The following is a 22,151-nucleotide window of genomic DNA, read 5'->3' as shown; positions in this document are numbered from 1 at the left end:
GTGCCATTAATGTCAAAATACAAGCTAATCGCAGTTTATTAATAGACTCTTGTTTGAATGAATGTTCACTAACACCCTATAATTACTACGACACATGAGACGCTGTTTTAATCGAGATGTTTGGAGTTCCAAGTAAATCAGCGAGTGATAAAGCTGGTGGTCAGTCGGCGTGAGCGGCCGCTGTGATGAAGGTCAGTGATTATTTGTTGATGTGCTCTCCAAAAATTATACACCACCATTAGCCGACAGCAGAGCACATTATATTAGTGCTGTATTTATAACCGCTAGTTTATAAAACAACACTTGTCTGTGAAGCAGTGTTATTCTAGGCTCATTCCGATTTTTAATTAACACTTTTATTAATATTTTGAATTACTTTTTATTTTCTGCTTTCATTTCCATTTTTAGTTACAGTTTTAGGAATTTTGTTGTGTATTTAATTATTTATTTATTTAAGTTTTAATTAGCTATAATAGCCTTGCTGTAGAAGTGACAGTACTTCAGTTGTTGTTTTTTTAAATAGATTTAGCATCACACAACTTTACATTACAGTTTTTTATGTAAGTTTTTGTTCATGCAGTTTTACAGATGTAGTAAGCATTGGAAAATTTGATTCATTTTAGTGAATCAGTTCGTTCAGATGACTCATATACTGTAGATGGTCCAGTTCCAAAAATGAATCAATATCCTGCACAGAATTTAACATTGCCTTTGTTAAACACTTTGCCTTTTTTATTATTATTATTTTTTTCTTTGCCACATTCTTCATTAATAAAATTACAAACCTCACTGCACAATTTTCCACACCACAATCTATCAAACACATCTTACCAGCAAACATACACTCGTTCACATCCTTCTCTCCACTCTCTGAGGCAGAGGTCTCTAAACTCATCCTTTCCAGTCATCCTACTACCTGTCCGCTTGATCCTATTCCATCTCATCTCCTTCAAGCCATTTCTCCTGCAGTTGTACCTGCACTCACTCACATCGTTAATACATCCCATTACACTGGAATTTTTCCCTCAGCATTTAAACAGGCTTGTATAACTCCACTTCTTAAAAAACCCACTCTTAACCCAACTCTTTTAGGGAACTATAGACCGGTTTCCCTTCTTCCTTTCATTGCAAAAACACTTGAACGAGTTGTGTTCAACCAAGTCTCTGTCTTTCTCACACAGAACAACCTCCTGGACAGTAACCAATCTGGCTTCAGAAGTGGACATTCGACCGAAACTGCCTTGCTTTCTGTTGTTGAAGCCCTAAGACTTCCAAATCTTCATTACTTATCTTGCTGGATCTGTCTGCTGCTTTTGATACGGTCAACCATCAGATCCTCTTGTCAACCCTATTGAGAAAGGGCTTCTCAGGAACCGCACTCCAGTGGTTTGAGTCTTACCTCTCTGATAGGTCCTTCAAAGTATTTTGGAGAGGTGAGGTATCCAAGCCGCAACATCTAGCTACTGGGGTACCTCAGGGCTCAGTTCTTGGACCACTTCTCTTTTCTGTCTACATGACATCACTAGGTTCTGTCATTCAGAAACATGGCTTTTCATATCACTGCTATGCTGATGACACTCAACTCTACCTCTCAGCGTGTCTAACAGACATTTCTTGCTGGATGATGGACCATCACCTTCAACACAACCTAGCTAAGACAGAACTGCTTGTGGTTTCAGCTAACCCATCGCTTCATCACAATCTCACCTTCCAGTTAGGCTCATCTACCATAACTCCTTCAAAAACAGCCAGAAACCTTGTGATTGATTGATAAGCTGAATTTCTCAGACCACATTGTTAAAACTGCCCGGTCCTGCAGATTTGCATTATATAATATTAAGAAGATCAGGCCTTTTCTCTCGGAACATGCAACACAACTCCTTGTTCAGGCTCTTGTTCTGTCCAGACTTGACTATTGCAATGCTCTCTTGGCAGGTCTTCCAGCCAATTCTATTAAACCTCTACAATTAATCCAAAATGCTGCTGCAAGATTAATCTTTAATGAGCCGAAAAGAACACACGTCACGCCTCTGTTCATCAATCTGCACTGGCTACCAATAGCTGCTCGCATTAAATTCAAGGCATTAATGTTTGCCTACAGAACCACCACTGGCTCTGCACCCCTTTACCTAAATTCATTACTTCAGACTTATGTGCCTCTAGAAGCTTGCGTTCTTCAAGTGAACGACGCATTATTGTGCCATCCCAAAGACACACAAAAACACTTTCACAGACTTTTTCATTAACTGTTCCCATCTGGTGGAATGACCTGCCCAACTCGATCCAAGCAGCCGAATCCTTACCCATCTTCAAGAAATGGCTAAAAACTCACCTGTTCCATCTTTACTTGACCTTCTAACTCTAGCACTCTCTATTCTAATTTTATTTTATCTATATGCCTTTTGCTTCTTATGTCCTCATTTGTAAGTCGCTTTGGATAAAAGCGTCTGCTAAATGACTAAATATATAAATTATGTGAATGTTAGAGAAAACATTGAGGGAAAGTTAAATTTTAACATTTTGAAAACATAATGGGAATGTTACTTTTGAAGTAGTTGCATTTAAAAAAAATTGGAATGTTTCAGAAAAACATGTTTGAACGATGTATACACTGCAAAAAAAAAAAATTCTTAGTATTGTTTTCTTGTTTTCTAGTATAAATGTCTAAACATTCTTGAATCAAGATGCATTTACTTGACAAGTAAATGACTTAAGATATTAAGTCTTGTTTTTTGAAAAAATTATCAAAATGTTGTAAGCTTTTGCTTAAAACAAGCAAAAATATCTACCAATGGGGCAAGAAAAATAATCTTAATTCAAAGGCTAAACAAGATCATTTTTCTTGCCCCATTAGCAGATATTTTTTGCATGTTTTAAGCAACAACTAACATAATTTTGATCTTTTTCATTTTTTTCAGAAAATAAGACATAATATCTTCAAGTCTAAAAGTAATTTTACTTGTAAAGTAAATTCATCTTGATTCAAGAATTCTTAGTATTTTTGTCTTGTTTTCTAGTATAAATATCTAAGTAAGAAAACCATTTTTTGCAGTGTAAGTAACATTTTGATAACGTTATTAAGGGGAATGTTACTTTTGAATGTTCTCGGAACATTCTGAAACAAAGAGTAACATTAAAATAACGTTAGACGAACGTTCCATGAGGAAACATGTTCCATGAATGATGTATAAATAACATTTTTGTGCTAATATTTTGAAAACGTTATTAAATACAGATAACTTTGAACAAACATTCTATTAACATTTCTGAAAGAACATTTGTTCGTAACATTGAGAGAAGTGCGATGACCCTCGTAAAGCTCTGAGTAAACTGAATGTGTCTCACAGACAAACACTGTTTTATCAGAGGTGGCCACACGGCCAAAGACAGACGCATTCGTCCTTTGTCTGTTTCTGGCTTCGGCCAGATGTTACAATCAACATGTCCAGGCCTCATCGTAATTCACACCATTACTTCACATCCACAGCTGATAACTCAACCCGAGCGTCCTGCACTTTCCATTACATGTTCAATATATTCCACTGCAAAAATGCTCTGGATTTTGAAATATCACGTTATCGATTAACAGTCGCTTTTAAGATAATGTTTTATCCATGATTCTCACAGAGAGAGCAGCTGCCGGAGACGGAGGACTAACTTTCCAGACGCTTAGAGCGAACGTGCTGCAGATGTCTCCAAACATGAAATCCCACAGAATGGCAAGCGTGCCGTGAAATCCTAGAAGCAGCCGAGGGATAATGATTGCTCCAAGTCCATTAAAGTCGGACCATTTTTTATTCTTGCTGACTACTTTCTCTCAAAGTTACATGGAACAAAACTATAAAATTTTCAGTATGATGTTTTTAAGAGAAAACATCTTCAGAACAAAACATCATTTGTATTATCTTTTAAATTTATTTGAATTATTAGTGGCGTTTAACACTGTAAAACCTGACATATGAAATAATAGTCAAAAATATCTTCTTTTTTTTAAATGGAACAGTTTATTTAACCTTTAGACAGAATATATGAAAAGAAATGCATATATATATGTATATTTATATATATATTATAGTGTTGTTTAACCCTGTAAAGCTTGACATTCTCAAAAAAGCATATTTTTTAAATGAAAGTTTATTTAATCTTAGACTACATAATACTTTATTTTTATTATATTTTTAGTTTTTAATTATTACTGGTGTTTAACCCTGTAAAAAAAAGGAAATTATTGTCAAATTGTTTTTTTTTTTTTTATTATTATTTTATTTTTTTTATGGAACAGTTTATTTAACCTAGCCCGAAAATAATAATATATAAAAAATATATTATTTGTATTTTTTTTATAATTAGTGGTGTTTAACCCTGTAAAGCCTGGCATATGAAATACCTCACAAAAGTCGCAATATTAAAAAACAAAAAACATATTTTATTATATTTTAGTTGTTTTTATTATTAATGCCATTTAATTCTGTAAAGCTTGATTATATAAAATAACAGCCTGAAATAACTAAGTTTATTGAACCTTTATATTAAATAAAAAAAAAAAAAAAAAAAAAAGACATCAGCATTTGATGCATCAGGCTTTAGTCTGATATACATAAAAAAAATGATTGAATTTACTTTTTTTTTTTTTTTAAGGTAAGTGGTTGCAATCAATTTATTTAAGCTACATTTAAATAAACAAATTTAGTTGACTAACTTCTTTCAACATTTTTTTAAAATAAATTGTTTGCAACCACTTACCTTAAAAAAAAATGTAGTATCATATTTTTCAGTGTAGTCTGATATCATAAGAACATGGAGGAAAAAGAGCTCAGTTTTATTCAGAGGCCCAAACTTAGCAAACATATGCAATTTGATGCAGATGCTGATATTTATAAGGCTAAAAACTTAGATGAAATTCTGATAGCTTGTAATGTAAGTCGGTCAGATCTTTATAACAGTGTAGCGGATACTTACATAAAATGATCTAAATATCAATGGCCACTCTGTATCTCCAATAATATGTCTTAGTAAGATGAGATTGAAATGATCCAAAAATATAATGCAATGCAATCCAATGCCGATTGAGTCTAAACTATCAATCAGAGACAGAAGGCATGCAGTAGACTGCAATCATGTTGATCATTAAGAGACTAAACTTCACCTGGTGATCTGTTTAGTGACCTCTAACTCTCAGAGCTCCTCAGCAGCAGCTTGTTTTCTTGTAAGAGACTGAAGATGTCATGACTCACTGAAGTGAGCTCCTGCGATGCCCACGGGGAGAGTTTATATAAGCAGAGAAATGACCATCAGCACATACTGTACAAATCCCTCCTGAGCAGACGCTTTGATGCCATAATGCCATACGCTCATATACACTCCTTCAGTTATGAACACACGCTGCTGTTCCTCTGAGCTGCAGGACTTCCCACCACAGACTGGATTATTATCATATTTATTCAGTACTGTGTTTAGATTCTCATTTATACATTTAAACTATTCTGTAAAAATGATTTTTAGTAAAACAAAAGATTATTGGAGTGTGTTTTAAAATACAATTTTGTTTCTGTTTGTACAGTACACAATTCATAAATGCTCATTATTCCAAAGAAAAACACTTTTTGTCTTCATAATCTTAAATTATTAGAAATGCAAGTTATTATTTGTTATGGCTTTTTTATTATAATTATATAATTATTTTTCATTTCAGAAACAAACTTTAAAGCAACTTTCCATTTCAACTGACGACCAGTTATTTTAGTATTTTTATTATTTTATTTTGGTAATTATTAGATACTATTATAATTTGTATTAATATTTTAATTTTTATTTTATGTTGTCATTTTAATTTTAGTTAAAGTTAAAAAAAAATTGTTGTGGGTATTTGTCATTTTTATTCGTTTTTGTATTTTATTTGAATATGTCTATATATTTTTTATTCATATTTATTTCAGTTTTAGTTATTTTAGTGCATCAAGTTAAACTAAATGAAAATGAGAAATGTTGCATGGAAAACTAGCTGAAATAAAATAAGTTAATTTTTTAACATTTGATTTTATTCTATATTTTATTTTACTTCATTTTATCAGTTATTTATGTATTTATTTTTTCAAGTAACAAGTGTAATGTTTATGGTTTTAGTTTTAGTTTTACTATAATAATCCTGTCGATGACATGAATCCATTCTGGTATTTAATTTTTATATATATATATATATATACATATATATTTTTTTATAATTGTATAGTTTTTTTTTTTTTTTTTTCAATTAGTTCTTGGTAGATCAAATTAATCAATTAATTTTATTTTTGTATGGACAGACTGGTTTACTGAAATCCATTAGATTAAAGCAGGTTGCAGATGGCATTATCCTTTATCATACTGATAATAAAATAAACTGATAAATAAATAGATTGTTTTTTATTTGTCTAAATATAATGAAAGCCTGAGATACGTGGAGTTGAGAGCAGTTCACACAGACAGGTTCCTCTGGATTGGAGGGCTTGATTGGCGTCTGTCTGGTTTCTGTGTTAGTCAAGGCCACTGACTCATATGTACATGCAGTTCTGAGTCAGACACTCACGGCTCTTACAGCAGCTGCTGCACATCGACCGCTGACCAAATCTAGCTTTAGTTTTACCTTTCATAACATGCATAGCTCCGCCCCTCAAGTCTGATTGGACGAGTCACGTTTGAAGGTGAAGCACAGTAACAAACACACATTCTATTCATTATTTTTAGTCACAAATTTCCGTTTCAAACCACAAATACTTAGATCACCGCTCAGAATAAAAATATCAAAGATATGCGAAAGCAATGCACATCCATATACAACACCTGCCTTCATTGAATATGCATACTATAAACAGACAAGCAGATGAGCCCAGAATATGATCGTACAAAAACAAACAAACAAATTTGCTACAAATTCGCCAAAACATAAAATTCTACTTTACAATTTACAAATTGCAAAGAAAGTGTGTCGACTATATTGCCTGGCAACTGTAAACAGCCTCCAGCTAATGAATTACATTATCAAACCATTGTCAGTAAATAAATTATCATAAATAAACATGACTAAGCAAAATACCAGAGTAAAATCACTGTACCACAATGCAATCTGAAAGCACAGTAAACTCACCCAGCATCACTTGCATTCCCACATATTAAGGCGTCCTTGGCTCCTTCCACTTTGAAGTAATTATCTGGAAGAATGAAAAAAAACATATTATTTTTATACATTTTTAAAATCTAATTTATTTATTTCAGTGCCGTTTTAGTTTTAGTCTTTGTTGTTTCATTTCAATTCTTAATGATCTTAATGTTTGGGTTGTTGAAAACTTCAAAACAAGAGCATCATAATTCCATAGCTAATAATATGGAATTAATAATTCCATTCTGAGTCAAATCGCCATGCCTCAAAGGGTTAAAAACACCTTAAAAAGAAGAAAATGCTGTAGCTTTTCCAGTGCTTTATTGCTAAATATTCTTTACTGTGTTTTCATCTCATCTCAGAGTGTTTTTGCTTGTATTTAAATAGAATCTCAATTAAGGTGTCAGCATATAGATATTTACATGACATTTACCATTCAAATATAATGCAAGTTTGATGTTTAACACTGCCACTGCAATGAAGATCTGAAAACCATTGCTTATGTTTCAGAAACATCCAGCTCTGCTTCAGAATCCCAGCTGAAGCTTCCCAGGGAACCTTCTCACAACGTTTACCAACGGTTTATATGGAAGTTATATACATGTTTATGGAATGTTCTTATAACCTTATTAATATTTGATACACATTCTCATAATGTTGAAAAACATGTTCTGAGATCAACATTCTTGGAACATAAATACGATGTTATTTGTACTTGAAAGTTCTAAGAAACATTTTTGTAACCTTTAAATAACATTCTAATCATGGACATTTTAACTTCTCAGAATATTTAAAAAATATTATATTTTGGGTAAAATAAAATAAGTAGAATGTTTAAGAAATATTTTAGTCACCTTTAAATAACGTAATTATGACAAGGAAACTAGACATTTCAACATTTTAGAAACATTTCCACAACATGAAATTTGTTACTTGAGATTTGACATTATAGATTATATATATAACACACACACACATGTTTATAAAGCATCTTAAATAGCTTTGGTTTGACATTTTAAAAGTGTAACCTGACTGTATTTGAACTAGTATCTTGAGTTTGAAAGCAGCAGAGAGCTCAAAGATGCAATCAATACATCAGGATCTCGAGAAACTGAAGCTGCTCTGCATAAGCTATAGCCTACGGTTTGGTTGGAGGAGATAGATGTGAACGTGTCTGTTTTTCCTCCGGCTGAAGAGAGTGGCTGAGAGGTTTATCTGCTCTGGTCTTCGCTCTCGAGTGCCGCTGGGCGACGGAGGCACATCCAGCTGTCGGCAGAACCTTAACTGTTTCTCCTAAAGGTTATGGGCCTGCGTTTATACCGCGTTTGATCCATTCTACCGCTGATAGGTCACCAGTGTCCATCAGATCGTTTGCTTGTTATGCTAGTAAACTGTTTGAATTCAGAGGATCTCTATGTTTTGGAGCATGCAAAGCATGACAAAGCACTTGAGGAGAAAGCGTCTTGTCTATTTCTGTCTGTGTCCTACATCTGCGCTCTGCGGGTCAACTTATCGAGTGCCAGCTCTGTCCTAATTGCTATTCTAATGAAATGAGACCAACCAAAAAAAGACTAAATCTCATCTTAGACGTCGCTCTTCTGACGGTGCTGTCATTCAGCTGCAGAATTATGATCAACATGCTTCATATTACAGTCTGCATGTGTGAAAGCGGCTGCTGGGTTCATTCAGGTGATTCAGAGAACTTCTTGTTGAGTTTAGTGTAACTATGATTAAAGTATTTGATTTTCAACTGTATATTCAATCAAAGCTAAATTTTAAGATGTAGCAAAAAAAGTTTAATTGTGTAACCAATTGCATACATGTCAATGTCTTAGTCATCAAAGTTATGACCAGTCTTTAAAAAAAAAAAACTTAATTTAATTTTAATTTAATTTAATTAAAACTAATCGAAGCAGTTTATGCAACCAGCTCCAGTGTTGTTACTGTAAACTAAACAAAAAAGGTTTTGTTTTGTTATTTAAAAAAGCTGAAATTAAATTACATAAAAATATTAAATGAAACAAAATGTATACATTTTGTAAAGAATTAACTAAAATAATTACATTTATGTTGAATTACTAAAATTACTAACATAAATATTAATTTTAAAAAAGGATTAAAGTACAAAAGTAAATTATTAAAACTTAAAAATTAAAATGAAATGTAAAAAAGTAAATGAAAATTAGACGACTAACTGAAATAATTATGTCTAAGTTTAAGTGCTAAAATCACTAAAAATAAAATTTATTTAAATATACATTAAATCTAAATAGATATAAACAAAAATAACAAATGCACATAGAATTGCCAAAAATTTAACTAAAATTAACATTTAAAAAAACAAATGAAAATTAGAGATGTTACTTTTAAATAATATATATATATATATATATATAAGTTTAAAAAATGTCTATATTTAAGTACATTTGAAGTATTAAAATGACTAAAACTAAACTGAAATAAATATTATAGAAAACTACTTAATATTTAAAAAAAATAATAAAAATTACTATATTACTAAAACCTAAGCTAAAAGTTAACAAAAAAAATATGTACATAGAAATATACATCAAAATATTAATGTAATAGTTTATAAATAATCTTAAAATAACACTGAATTATACTAGCCAGAGAAAAGAAAAATTAAAAATTATATGATTTTAATATCTCAGTTGTTTCTCCCAGAAAGTTTTGCTAAAAAATCCTGAGTTTCAGATCAGATCTCAACAATGTCTCAAAGTGTGCTCAGATTTGCCAAGACATCCACGTCAGAGATCTCAGCATTAATTCAAAACATTTCTCACCTAATGATCTGAGCTCCTATTACTGTATAACAACTACTGTGTCTGTTTCTATTTCTCCGTTTCCTCTCATCTCGACTCCAGAATATCAGAGAGACTTGAAGATGAACTCTTGTGACTTAAACCAGTAAGAAACCACCTAAAACCTGCTAAAACCCACTCAGAAGACCTCAGCAAGTGCACAGCGATGCCTCCCACATCACAGAAGTCACGCCACCCACATTGTCTTCAGAAAATCAACTTTCTGAAACGAGCTATTGTTTAGATGTGTGCGGTTTTCCACCGAGCATTCAGACTTTCTGCTGACCTTCATTAGTGAAGAAGTCCTCCAGCGAGGACCAGGTTCTGTTATTGCAGAAGAAAGTGCTGTTGTTGTATGAAGGTAAGGTGGTGTTGAGACAGTGCGCGGTGCTGCGGACGCATTTCTGCCGCAGGTTCCCCATGAAGAGCTGCAGGCCGATGAGAGCGAAGACGCTGAGACAGAAGACCGTCAGGATCATCACGTCTGCCAGCTTCTTCACCGACTGGATCAGCGCGCCCACGATGGTCTTCAGGCCTGAGATCAGGAGCGGCACACAACCACAATAATGCTGAGTTCAAAGTGAGGTTTTTTTTCAATCAGTCCAATTTTTGGGTAGTTGATAAAATCAAACTATTACATTTTTTTAGTGCTGTCAAATGATTAATCGCGATTAATCGCATCCAAAATAAAAGTTTTTTTTGTTTACATAAAATACCTGTGTACTGTGTATATACACACATGCATGTATATATTTAAGGAAAATATGTTATGTTTATATATTAAATATATTTATATATAATATAAATTAAATTAATATAAATATATACATGTAAATATTTTCAAAAGATGTACTGTATGTGTGTGTATTTATACATACATAATAAATATACATAGTACACACACACAAATATATTATGTAAACAAAAACGTTTTATTTTGGATGTGATTAATCATTTGACAGCACTACATTTTTAAAATAATTTTCCAGATCATATCAGGGTTGTGCACCATTCAGAATTGGATTAAGAACGCCTATTAAATTCAGATTCAGTTTTTCAGTCTGAATTGCGAATCCAGATTATATCCAAATATTTACACATAAATAAATAATTTGGTGGTATAATGCATTACTATAAAAATATATAAGAATTACATTTTTATATTTATTTATTTTATTTATAATATTAATTTAAAGTTGAAAAAGTGTGGGTGACATAAAAAAATTATAATTTTTAGTCATTAAACAATAAATGAATAATAATAGTAAAAATGTATTTTATTGTAGTTTATTATCTTTAATAACTGTATATTTTTATACATTTCATCCATGTCACCCCTACTTTTTCAATATGATACATACTTTAATTAAGCTGAAAAAGTAGGAAGAAATTTAATAACATAAAAAAATTAGTAAATGCATGAAAAAAGTAATGATATTAAAAACAAATAAATCAAAATAATATATAATATATAAATCAAAATATCTATCTATATCTATATGTACATATATATATATATATATTTGTTTTTGAAATGTCATTTTATTACTTTTTTTAACCTATGAATTAAAGTACACAATAATGTAATTATTACATTTTATCACAAAACAATTTTTGACTACCTAATTTCTTTTAATTTCTTTGCTTTGTTGATTTTTTTAGCATTGCAATTCAGTATTTCTTCCAAATAAAATTCCAATTCAGCTTCCTGTGTGATTTTGCCATTTGAAATCAAATAAACACTCATGAATTTAACAGGATTCTCCAATTCTGAATGTTGCCAAACCCTGGATCACATCTTTCACATTAGAGCATCCGTCAAACCACATTAAACCACAAACACAGCACAGGACATCAGCTCTGTCTTTACAAACATTTGTGAGTGCGGGAAGCACACAAAATGTGACAGTTCACAACAGACGCTTCCATGGAACGAGAACATGCACTTTTCTTCTGGAATACATATGTATATATAATATATATAGGCGCGTGTGTGTGTGTGTGTGTGTTTCATATGTATGTATGAATGAATGAGGCATTTATATGTATGTATAAATATAAATATATTCTTCTCATTCCATAAGAAGCGTCTGTTCATTGGCTAAGCATGCAAACTGGTGTTTCTCTACAGCTACTCATGCCTTCAACACGTCAATGAGACTTTTGGAGCGAGTTAACCGAACCCTGAGCTGACAGATGAGGAAACGTGAACCGTCCACCCTGATGTAATTTCACTTGTGTGTGATCGACCAACAATACAACACGTTGCACCTGGAGGTCCTTCGTAAGCCGCTGTGGCGTCTAATGTTAACAGCTGTAATCGAGTGCAAAAGTGCTGTCTAGTTTTTCAGCAGCAGTACTTTTTCCATTCACTTTTCCAATAGGGAAGTCTTTGTTAAAGAGTTGTGAGCCGTGAATCAAACCAAGCAACGACGAGGAGAATCAGAACATTATAAACTTTCATTTGAAGCAAAAAAATGTGTCGGACAAAAATAGAAAGACTGTGAACTTTAGCTTTAATGAAAGGACTACAATGCCATGAAGCACTGTGAATGACATAATCAAAATAAAAACAATTAAGAAACATAACACTATTAATTTAAAGATGTTCTTTACATTTATAAAAACAATAACTAATATGTTATTGAGGGCGGATTTCTTTTAGTGCGACTCTCTGATTGGTGGAATTTTCTGTTCAGCACAAATTCAGTTGTTAAGCACAATTACTTTAATAATAAGTTGAAACAATGCAAACAGATAGCTTCAGCTACAGCATATACCATCTATTAACAACCTCAGAGCTCACAGGCGGTCTGTCTTCAACAGTTATCGTTAAAAATAAAACTTTCCCTGAGGAGAAAATGAATGGAGATTTACTTGGGGAACTAGACTATTTCACTCTATGGCAGTTACTTGAATATCATTCAACCCTGCTGAAAATAAATAAATAAATAACACCTAGATGGTTTCCAGAAGTCAGGCTGGTCTGGTTTGATGGTTTTAGAGAGGTTTTGGCCACAGCTAACAGGGAACGTTCTCAGAACGTTGTGACAAGGTTTTCTCAAAGTTATAAACAAATGTTCTATCAGTAATGCTCATTCAAAGTTATCTGGTCTTTAATGATGTTCTCAAAACGTTAGAACAAAAACATAATTTATATATTGTTCATGGAACATTCCTGAAACACTTCAGTTGGACATTTTTTTAAATGTAACAACTTTAAGAATGTTCAGAGAACATCAAAAGTAACATTCCTACAGTGTTTGCAAATGGAATGTTTCTGTAACGTTTCCTAAATGTTTACAACGCACAGAAATAATGCACTCAAAAAATAATAATTCACAGGATTTCCATCCAATAAATATGTGCAGCCCCAACTCATAAAAAACTATTCAGTTGGGCCAACTTAACTTGATCAAATATAGTTTAAAGGAAATCGATGCGTTTACAAAGTGAATTTTACTCCGGAAGGTTTTTTTAGGCATTAACTATAAGGCTTTGTTACATCCATGGTGTGCCCAAAATAGTTGTTTTATTTCAACATTTACTCTCCTTATCCAGCCCTGTGCAAAGCATGATGGAAAGGGGAAATCCACTTACACAAGAAAAAAATATATATGTACTCTCAACTCAAATGAATAAAGTAAAGTGATTGTAAAGAACTATGCTGGATTAACTTCATATGAAAATGATCTTTTTTAAATAAACTGAACAGTGTTGTAGAATAGTTTTTTCTGAGTGTGTTTTCAAACATAATGGGAACATTAGCACAATGTTCTTAGAAGCTATTTTTTGTTAGCTGGGTAAACCGGCTGTTTTTTTATCAGCAGGGAAGACTCTTTGACTTGATTTGCCCCGCTCAAAAGTCTCATTTCCACGTTTCCAAGAATTTTTTGGAAGTGTTTTGGTCATCCATTAGCACCGCAGGCCTCGGCGTTTGGCGGCCTCTCACCTGGGATGACTGAGATAGTTTTCAGTGCTCGCAGAACCCTGAATGTCCGTAAGGCTGAGACATTGCCCAGGTCCACAAACTCAGTAACATATCTGCAATAAGCCAGAATCGGAGCACAGACAATGACAACAACACCAACAACAGGCCAACAACACAGCGGAGAATGAAGCAGGATGTCGGGAAGTTGCCGGGAAAGAGATGAGCTGGAGGACACAGCGTGGGAAGAACCGGATGCGGGTCAAATCCTGAGCTGTTGGACTGGACACTGAGCGAAACCGTGAGCTGTTCCCTTGCGCTTACCTGGGATTACGGAAATAGTTTTCAAAGCGCGGAGGACCCTGAACGTGCGGAGAGCTTGCAGATTGCCTACTTTTATAAATTCTGTTAGAAACCTGCAGGATCAGATTAGAGTTATGTGGATCAAAGGACAAACAACTGAAAGACAAAAAAGGGAGAAAATCAAAATGTCAAACAACTCAAAAGATGTACTTTTTACTCACTTAAAGGAACAGTTCACCCAGAAATGGCTATAATTACACTAATGTGTTTTTGTTTTAAAACGGCGTTTTAGAATGAAAACGATCAACGCTTACACTGGCGTTTCAGAAACGTTTACAATACACAACCGAAAAACGGTCATGCAGGTACAATCATAGATATGTATAGGTAGATTGCTTATTATTTAGATGGCGGACGCGTCTGCGTGCTTGGAGCGGTCGAATGGGGAATCTACCAATACATATCTATGGGTACAATAACGAGCATGATGTTATCGTTTACACGGTCGTCAAGGATACACAGAGCGAATGTGGGCAGCCACGCCATCGTTTTCAAACTAAAACGGGGTCTGCAGCGTTTTCAAAAGTCTCGGTTTTCGACCTCGAAAACGCCGGAGTAGTGTAAACGATAGGCTTAACCGTAGCAAAACTTATGCGTTTTAAAACAAAAAAGCACTAGCGTAAACAGGGCCTCAGATCTTCTGTGGAACATAAAGGAGGATTTTTTGCAGATTGTCACGAGGACTATTTTTCCATACAGTGAAAGTGAACGGGGACCGATGCTGTCAAGAACACAACTATTTGCAAAATAACAACATAAATTCACACAAAGCCAATTCCAGTTATTTTGTTAACCAGGCACCTTAAGTATTTTAGGTGTTGATAAGTCATCCTGACAGTTTAATATAAAAGTTAATATTTTTTATCATTTAACAGCACATTTGCTTGTATTTCAATAAAATAGTAAAATAATAATTAAAATAAAATTAATGTAATACATTTTTTTTAATCATCTGAAACATTCTGTGTTTATATTCCAATGCAATTTATAAGCAATAAAAGTGATTTATATCACTTTAAAGTTTAATTTAAAGTTTCAATTTAAATAAATAAATTCATAAAATAAATTAAATTTAAATAAATGAATTCAGGCATTTATAAGAAATGTTGTTTATAATTAATGCCATTATAATTTATGTTTGTTTTGAATTTACTGTGTATTTTTCAATCCTCTGAATACATTTTTAAGGATTATAAATTTAAAGGATTTTTTTGCGTAGAGATAAAAGCTAAAATACATGTTTATAGTGTTTATAATTTTGCAAACATTTTATTTATCAATACTTCATTTCTGAATGTAATGATAAACTGTCTCATCAGTTCTCATAGCTCCATCTCATCAGTTTTTTCTCATTATATTTTGACCCATTATTCTCGACTTATATTGTAATTATTTAATTACTTACTTGAATGTAAAGTTTATAAACGTTTTGTTTGCCACCGATGTGATTTATTTGTGTTTTTTTTTTTTTATCAGAAATACAGTAACTGCATAATTTATATTTAATAATGTGATGGTGTATTTTATTCATTTTATAAGCTTGACAGTCATTTTATGCCCTTTAAGACCATTTTATTTTGTGTTCCACAGAAGAAAGTAAATCATATGAATTCGAAACCACATGCAGGTGAATAAATGATGACAGAACGTATATTTTTGCGTGAACTATCCCTTTAAATTGGCACAGATTGGTTTAGAGACGGGATGAAGTCGTCTGGATTTTGCAGCTTTGTTTCCATATCAGATTTCCTCCTCTCTGGTTATTATCCTGATTGAATTAAATCACAGGACGGGTAATTGAGTCGCTGCTAATACAGTGACGAGGCCTAGGCGGCGTAAAGATATGATTGCATTTGACCGTAGACGTACGACGCTGTTCTGTTTCTATAGGAACTGGAATTGACTGGTAAGGGTTTATGATTTATCTGCGTTGGCCGTCATCCGTCTGGCTTTAATGAAGTCAGGAGCGGCAGCTCGCGTTCCTGTCAACATCCCAATACACCCGTGACTTATTGGCAGCGGGTCCATCTGACGTCTCTGAGACATCCGGTTCAAGGACCAGCAGCCTGTTAAAGCTCGAGAAATAAAGCCATAAAGGCCAACGAGAAATAAGCACTTCATCATAGCACAGTTCACTGAGATTCATCTCAAACCGCTGGGATTTAGACAGAAATTCAGGTGTTTAAAAGGGACAGGTCACCTAAGAATTTAAATTATGTCATTATTTATTAATCCTAAGGCTTTTACAAACCTGTACGTGCTTGTTTCTTGTGTGGAACATTAAAGAAGAAAGTGTTGGGAACCAGACAGTTGACGGTAGCCATTGACTTCCATTGCAGGGGGAAAAATACTATGGAAGTCAATGGCTACCGTCAACATTTTGGTTACCAACATTCATCAAAATATCTTCTTTTGTGTTCAGCAGAAGAAAGAAACTCATATAGGTGTGTAAAAACTTGAGGGTGAGCAAATGACATCATTTTCATTTATGGGTGAACTGTCCCTTTAAATGCTGTCGTAAGATTCATAAACTTCTTTTTGTTGAGCTGACGTTGAATCCTTTAAGATTTAAGTGGAAGAAACCGTGATTATGATTTACAGTGACATCATGAGCAGAACAAAATGCATATGAAAGAAGTAAACTTTAAATATCATGAGAAAGTTCTTAAATGAATGTTTTCTAACAAAAGAGACCATTGTGATGTTGGCTGGAGGGAATCACTAATGAATCATGCTGTTTACTTGACTCATGATTCACTGAACGGCTTGTGCTAATCAGGTTTGTGGGTGGTTAATAAATAATGTAAATACTGTAAGCACAAAAGTGACTCAGCTGTTTAGTGCATTCGCTTAACCGTGTGAACTGAAAACTTCATCCCCAGTCCTGTGTATTGAAACTAACTGCAGATTTATTTGGATTTTTTTATTTTTATTATTGATCCGTAAATTCAGTAAAATATTTTTACAATATAAAATAACAGTTTTCTATTGTAATATATTTAAAAGTGTATTCCTGTGATGCAAAATTGCATTTTTTTCAGGAAATATTTTTTTCTTTTCCTTTGAAAATTTTCTTCAAAATCTTTTCATTTTCTTTTAAAAGGTCAGCATTTACAGTATGTGAAATTAAAAATGTTTTGTAACATTAAAATGTCTTAATTGCCATCCTTGATGCATAAATGTATTAATAAAAAAAAAACGGCTTATTGACCCCAAAGGAAAAATAAACAACATTATATATATATATAAATATTATATATTAGAAATAATAAATATAATAATTCATACATGTATTAGTTATTATATTTCCATAAAATATGTAAAAATTAATTTGATTGATTTTAGGAATAAATCTGAATTAAGATTATTTCAAATTGTATAAATTATTAATTATAACTGTAATTAAATTATAAGTTATTAAATATACAATTATTATTAAATATATATTTGATTATAATTGTATATGTTTTAAAATATAATTTTGTGTTTGTGCACACACACACACACACACACACACACACACACACACACACACACAAACACACACAAATTGTAAAGCCTTCTTTAAGACTAAAAACAAGTAATGGCACCATTTGAAAAATCTTTTACCATTTCTGTCTATACACAGGCATCTTTAAAAGTTTATTCCCCAGGATATTTCAGGTTTTAAATTTTCTTTTTAAGTGAACGAGCCAATAACCGAGGTGAGAATGATATTACTGGATGTGAACGGCACTCGGTGACACATTCATATGATGCTGTGACTCCAGGGACGCGTCTGCATCCACGCTCACCTCTGTTGCCATGGCGACGCGTGTTTTGGGATTGGGGTCAAGGACGGGGTAAGCGCTCGTATCAATTAATCACAAATACAGACCCGCTGCCTTTCCCAGCTCCAGCATCGGCGGGTCAAGCAGCTGAGATTAGATTATTACAGCCTATTGAAAATAACAACAGCGCCTTTATTGTTTCATTATCTCCACAGGTCTGAGTCCTAAAGCAAACCAATCACCAGGAGCTGTGATTACGGCTGGGTGGCACCACTAAAATCATCTATGAAAGTAATACTATATGTAGTAATTGAAAAATATCATAATTGAATGATTTTTTTAAACAGCTAATAATGTGGTAATGCCTATTTTTAGGCTACGTTCACATCTGATTTTTTCGCTCACACGTGACTCAGATCTGTTTTTGTCAAGAAAATGTGAACAGCACAAACCGCATGGAATCTGATCTTTAATTTGTGCCACTTCCATATGTGGTGCTAAATCCGATCCAGGTCAGATGTTTTGCAATGCGACCACAATGTGAACGGTCATGTCGGATTTCATGCGGCTTTTACATCACTCTAGATCGACATTCGTCATAATTCCACGCTGACGAGAGACACTTAAGAGATTTTACATACCCAAAGTCATCAAGATAGTAGTGGAAAGTAATCAGTGGAAGTACAGTGATGTGTCAGAAGTAATATGTATTACAGTGATAACTCCACTCGTATCATAAACGTTTCAAAACTCTGCTGTCTTTTGTCACATCCTTGACTTTATTTTTTCATATTGCCTGCGCATAATTTCGCTGGCTTCTGCAGCAGATCACACCATAAATACGCATAATCGCTTTATATCCTCCGTGTTTACTTCCGTATAATGGCACGCTGCGCAAGTGTTGCCAAATCCACCGTTTCAATGCGGAATTGGGCTACTTTTTCCACTGTTGCTGCGGGTTGTTTGTGGGCTAACGCGACCCCACTAACCTGATATTTACCCCCAGAACATGATTGGGCTAGTTTTGGACTAGTTTTGAGAAACAATTGGCGGATTTTGTTGTGAAAATCTGGAAACCCTGTTGTTTTGTGCATGCGGGTCAGTTCAGAACCACTGTAAATCTGATGTTGGCCACATTTAAAACAACAATGTGAACAGCTATACAAAAAAGTCGGATCTGAAAAATGTAATTGAGCACTAAGGCTCGCAGTATGAACGTAGCCTTAGATAGCATAGTGAATTAGATCATTTCTCTTTTAGTTTTTACAAATTTCTAATAAATTTCACAAATAATTACAAAGAAACAGCAAGAGACACACTGAATTAAAAGTGAAATTTAGAAACAGAAAGACTTCACATTAAAATAAATTAAATAACAAATAAAATAATGATTACTGGTTTTTAAGTCTTTTCATTTTTATTTTTAGGGTCTCATCTAGAGTACATTCACACAATAAAAAAAATCAGATGTTTTTCAAACATAAATTTCACAAATAATAACAACTAAATGGCAAGTAACACATCAAATTAAATGTGAAATTTATTTAAACCATACTACAATAATTTTCACTTTTTATTTTTTTTATACAGTGTAATGTTGTGATAATATTCATTTTTAGACAATATAGTGAATTAAGTAAAATTATTATTATTTTTGTTTTTAAATAAATTTGCTTTAGGGCCTAATGCAGAGTAAATTAACATAGACTACTTTTTTTTTTGATTAACTGGATATAAACAATTTTCACTCATAATAATTTATTTTGTATTTTAGAGTGTCATTCAGAATAAATTCACAAAGCAATTATTATTCAAAAATTGCAAGTAAATTTCACAAACAGTAATCATTTTTAAAAAGGCAAGAAAAACACTTAATTAAACATGACATTTTGAAGTATAAAGACTGAAATAGTATTTTATTATAAACCATACTCTAATAATCTTGGTTTTATTTACAACTTTAAAAAAAAATCAATTCAATTCAACTTTATTTGCATAGCGCTTTTCACAATACTAATCGTTGCAAAGCTTCTACATTATATTTAGTAGTAGCTTAAAAAATGTATATATATTTTTAAAGTGTAATAATGTTGTAATGTTTATATTTAGATAAAATAGTGAATTAAATCAAATATTTTTTCTTTTTGTTTTTAAATACTTTTTCTTATTGTGTTTATGTTCTCATACTGTATGTAGGATTTACTCAATTTTCACTCATAACCTGCTAGTGAATTCCCTAATCACACATGAAGACGTCAAAGGTGTCACTGATTTGATGAAATTCACGAAATGATAACTTACGCCATAAAAATCACGCTGAAGTCCAGACAGTTCCAGGGGTCCCTCAGGAAGGTGAAGGGGCCGATGCAGAAGCCCCGCGCCAGGATCTTTATCGACGACTCAAACGTGTAAATGCCAGTGAACGTGTATCTGAGCGGAAGAGAAAACGGAGGGATGGACAGAGATTGAGACCATGAGGAATCAAAGCAAAATCCCCCTGGAAAAGCCCACGGGTGACATACAGAGATCATGAACGGACACGGGACACAAACATGGAGATGAGAGGAAATGTGAAGCACATTCACAGTCCAGCAGCCCCTGTGACATGAATGACAGCGAGTCGCTCCTTGATGAACTGCTGAATGGACATTAAAATCCAGCGGATGGAGACCGGGTGAGAGATGCAGCATTCTGGAGTGTTTCTCTTTTCATCTTTCTCTTCCTAGTTTGACTCAGCTCAGTGTATTTGTGAGTAGATCTCGTTCTGGTTTGTATCGTACCTCTCATCACATCTGAGTCTCAATGTGCATTTGTAAATATGCCTTTTTTTCAATTGCATCCCTTTCATTTTCACAAACAGGCCCACATGGAATCCACACGGAATCTACGGAATTCTACAGATTTCCATGGAACTGGATCAGTGACGTCATGTTTTCAGCAACCAGTAAAAGTGCAGCATTCTCAATTTAATTTCAATGCATATATCCCAGAATTCCATAGAGTTTTCCTCAAAATCAGTGCAAAAGATGCTCAAGAGGTCTGTAGAGTCACATCTGGGGCTGTTCATGAGATGGAAAATATACAAACAGCATCTAAAATGTATTTACACACTTTTTACCCGCACTTAAAAATATATGAATGTCATTGCATTATACAGGAAAATATAAAAACAAATGATATTTAAATAGCTTTTACATTCACACACACACGTGTGTGTTTGTGTGTGTGTGTTTATGTGTGTCGTTACTGTTAACTAAAACTATTAAAAATATTGTTTAATTGTTAACTGAAATTAACTGAAATAAAAGATAAAGTAATATATACAATTCTTTAAATAAATTAGTATTAAATTATTAATTAAATTATTAATTTTAAATAATAATTTAATTAAGTAATTATAATTTAAGTTATTAATTTATAATTTATTAATTAATTTTTTTTTTATATATATATATATATATATATACACACATACTGTATATATATATATATATATATATATAATAGTTTAATAAATTATAGTTTAATATATTTAATTATAGTTTACAAAAATAAAAAAAATTTTTTTAATGGAAACTGAAAATAAAAAAAGCTAATTCAAAATATTAATAAATAATTTATTAATATATAAATGATACTAAAGTAATACTTATATAGCAAAGGCATTCACAAATTTGAAAGTGTGACTAAAGTGTGTTTCTGGGGTCGTTGTATGTGATGTAACGCTATAAATTTGATGTCTATATCTCAGGGTTTGCCTTCATAAGGTGCTGAGAGGTACGACTTCTCACTTGTTTCAGAAACAGGTGTTGTCATTGCATGCTACATGCTACAAAACCTCCTGACATGAAGATATCAGACGCTGGTTTCACGGTGCAGAACGTCCACAGAGGCCAGTGCAGGTCTTCATTAAAGGTCTGCGTGCTTCTCTACGAACACAAGCCTCGTCTCCTACAGTCACTTACACTGTAGGTCACATTCATCTCAATACGGCAAACTGTGTGAGCTGTGTGGGAAAACATGGGATAAATCCGCTCTATCCAGTGGGATGTACGTACGCATGGGCTGACTTCTGCTGGTGTGCTGTGGCCCTTACTGAAGCTGGAGATGATGGACAGACAAACCCAGAGACA

General features: G+C 33.1%; 1 protein-coding gene across 1 annotated transcript in view; it reads right to left on the bottom strand.

The window, feature by feature from the left end:
• The window catches only part of LOC306863438 (sodium channel protein type 2 subunit alpha-like), a 172,273-nt gene that overhangs the window by 105,835 nt on the left and 44,287 nt on the right, over positions 1-22,151 (bottom strand). Inside the window, exons 5-8 of the mRNA XM_079406766.1 lie at positions 20,320-20,448; positions 13,910-14,001; positions 10,244-10,492; positions 7,124-7,187 (exon numbers count right to left, since the gene is read on the bottom strand). Coding sequence (XP_079262892.1) covers positions 7,124-7,187; positions 10,244-10,492; positions 13,910-14,001; positions 20,320-20,448 — 534 coding nt within the window. The remainder of the gene's footprint in view (positions 1-7,123; positions 7,188-10,243; positions 10,493-13,909; positions 14,002-20,319; positions 20,449-22,151) is intronic.

Source organism: Barbus barbus (genome assembly GCF_936440315.1).
Source record: "Barbus barbus genome assembly, chromosome: 44".
NCBI classification, from domain to species: Eukaryota; Metazoa; Chordata; class Actinopteri; order Cypriniformes; family Cyprinidae; genus Barbus; species Barbus barbus.
The sequence above is the reverse complement of the archived record's forward strand: the minus strand, read 5'-3'. Positions and strand labels throughout refer to the sequence as shown.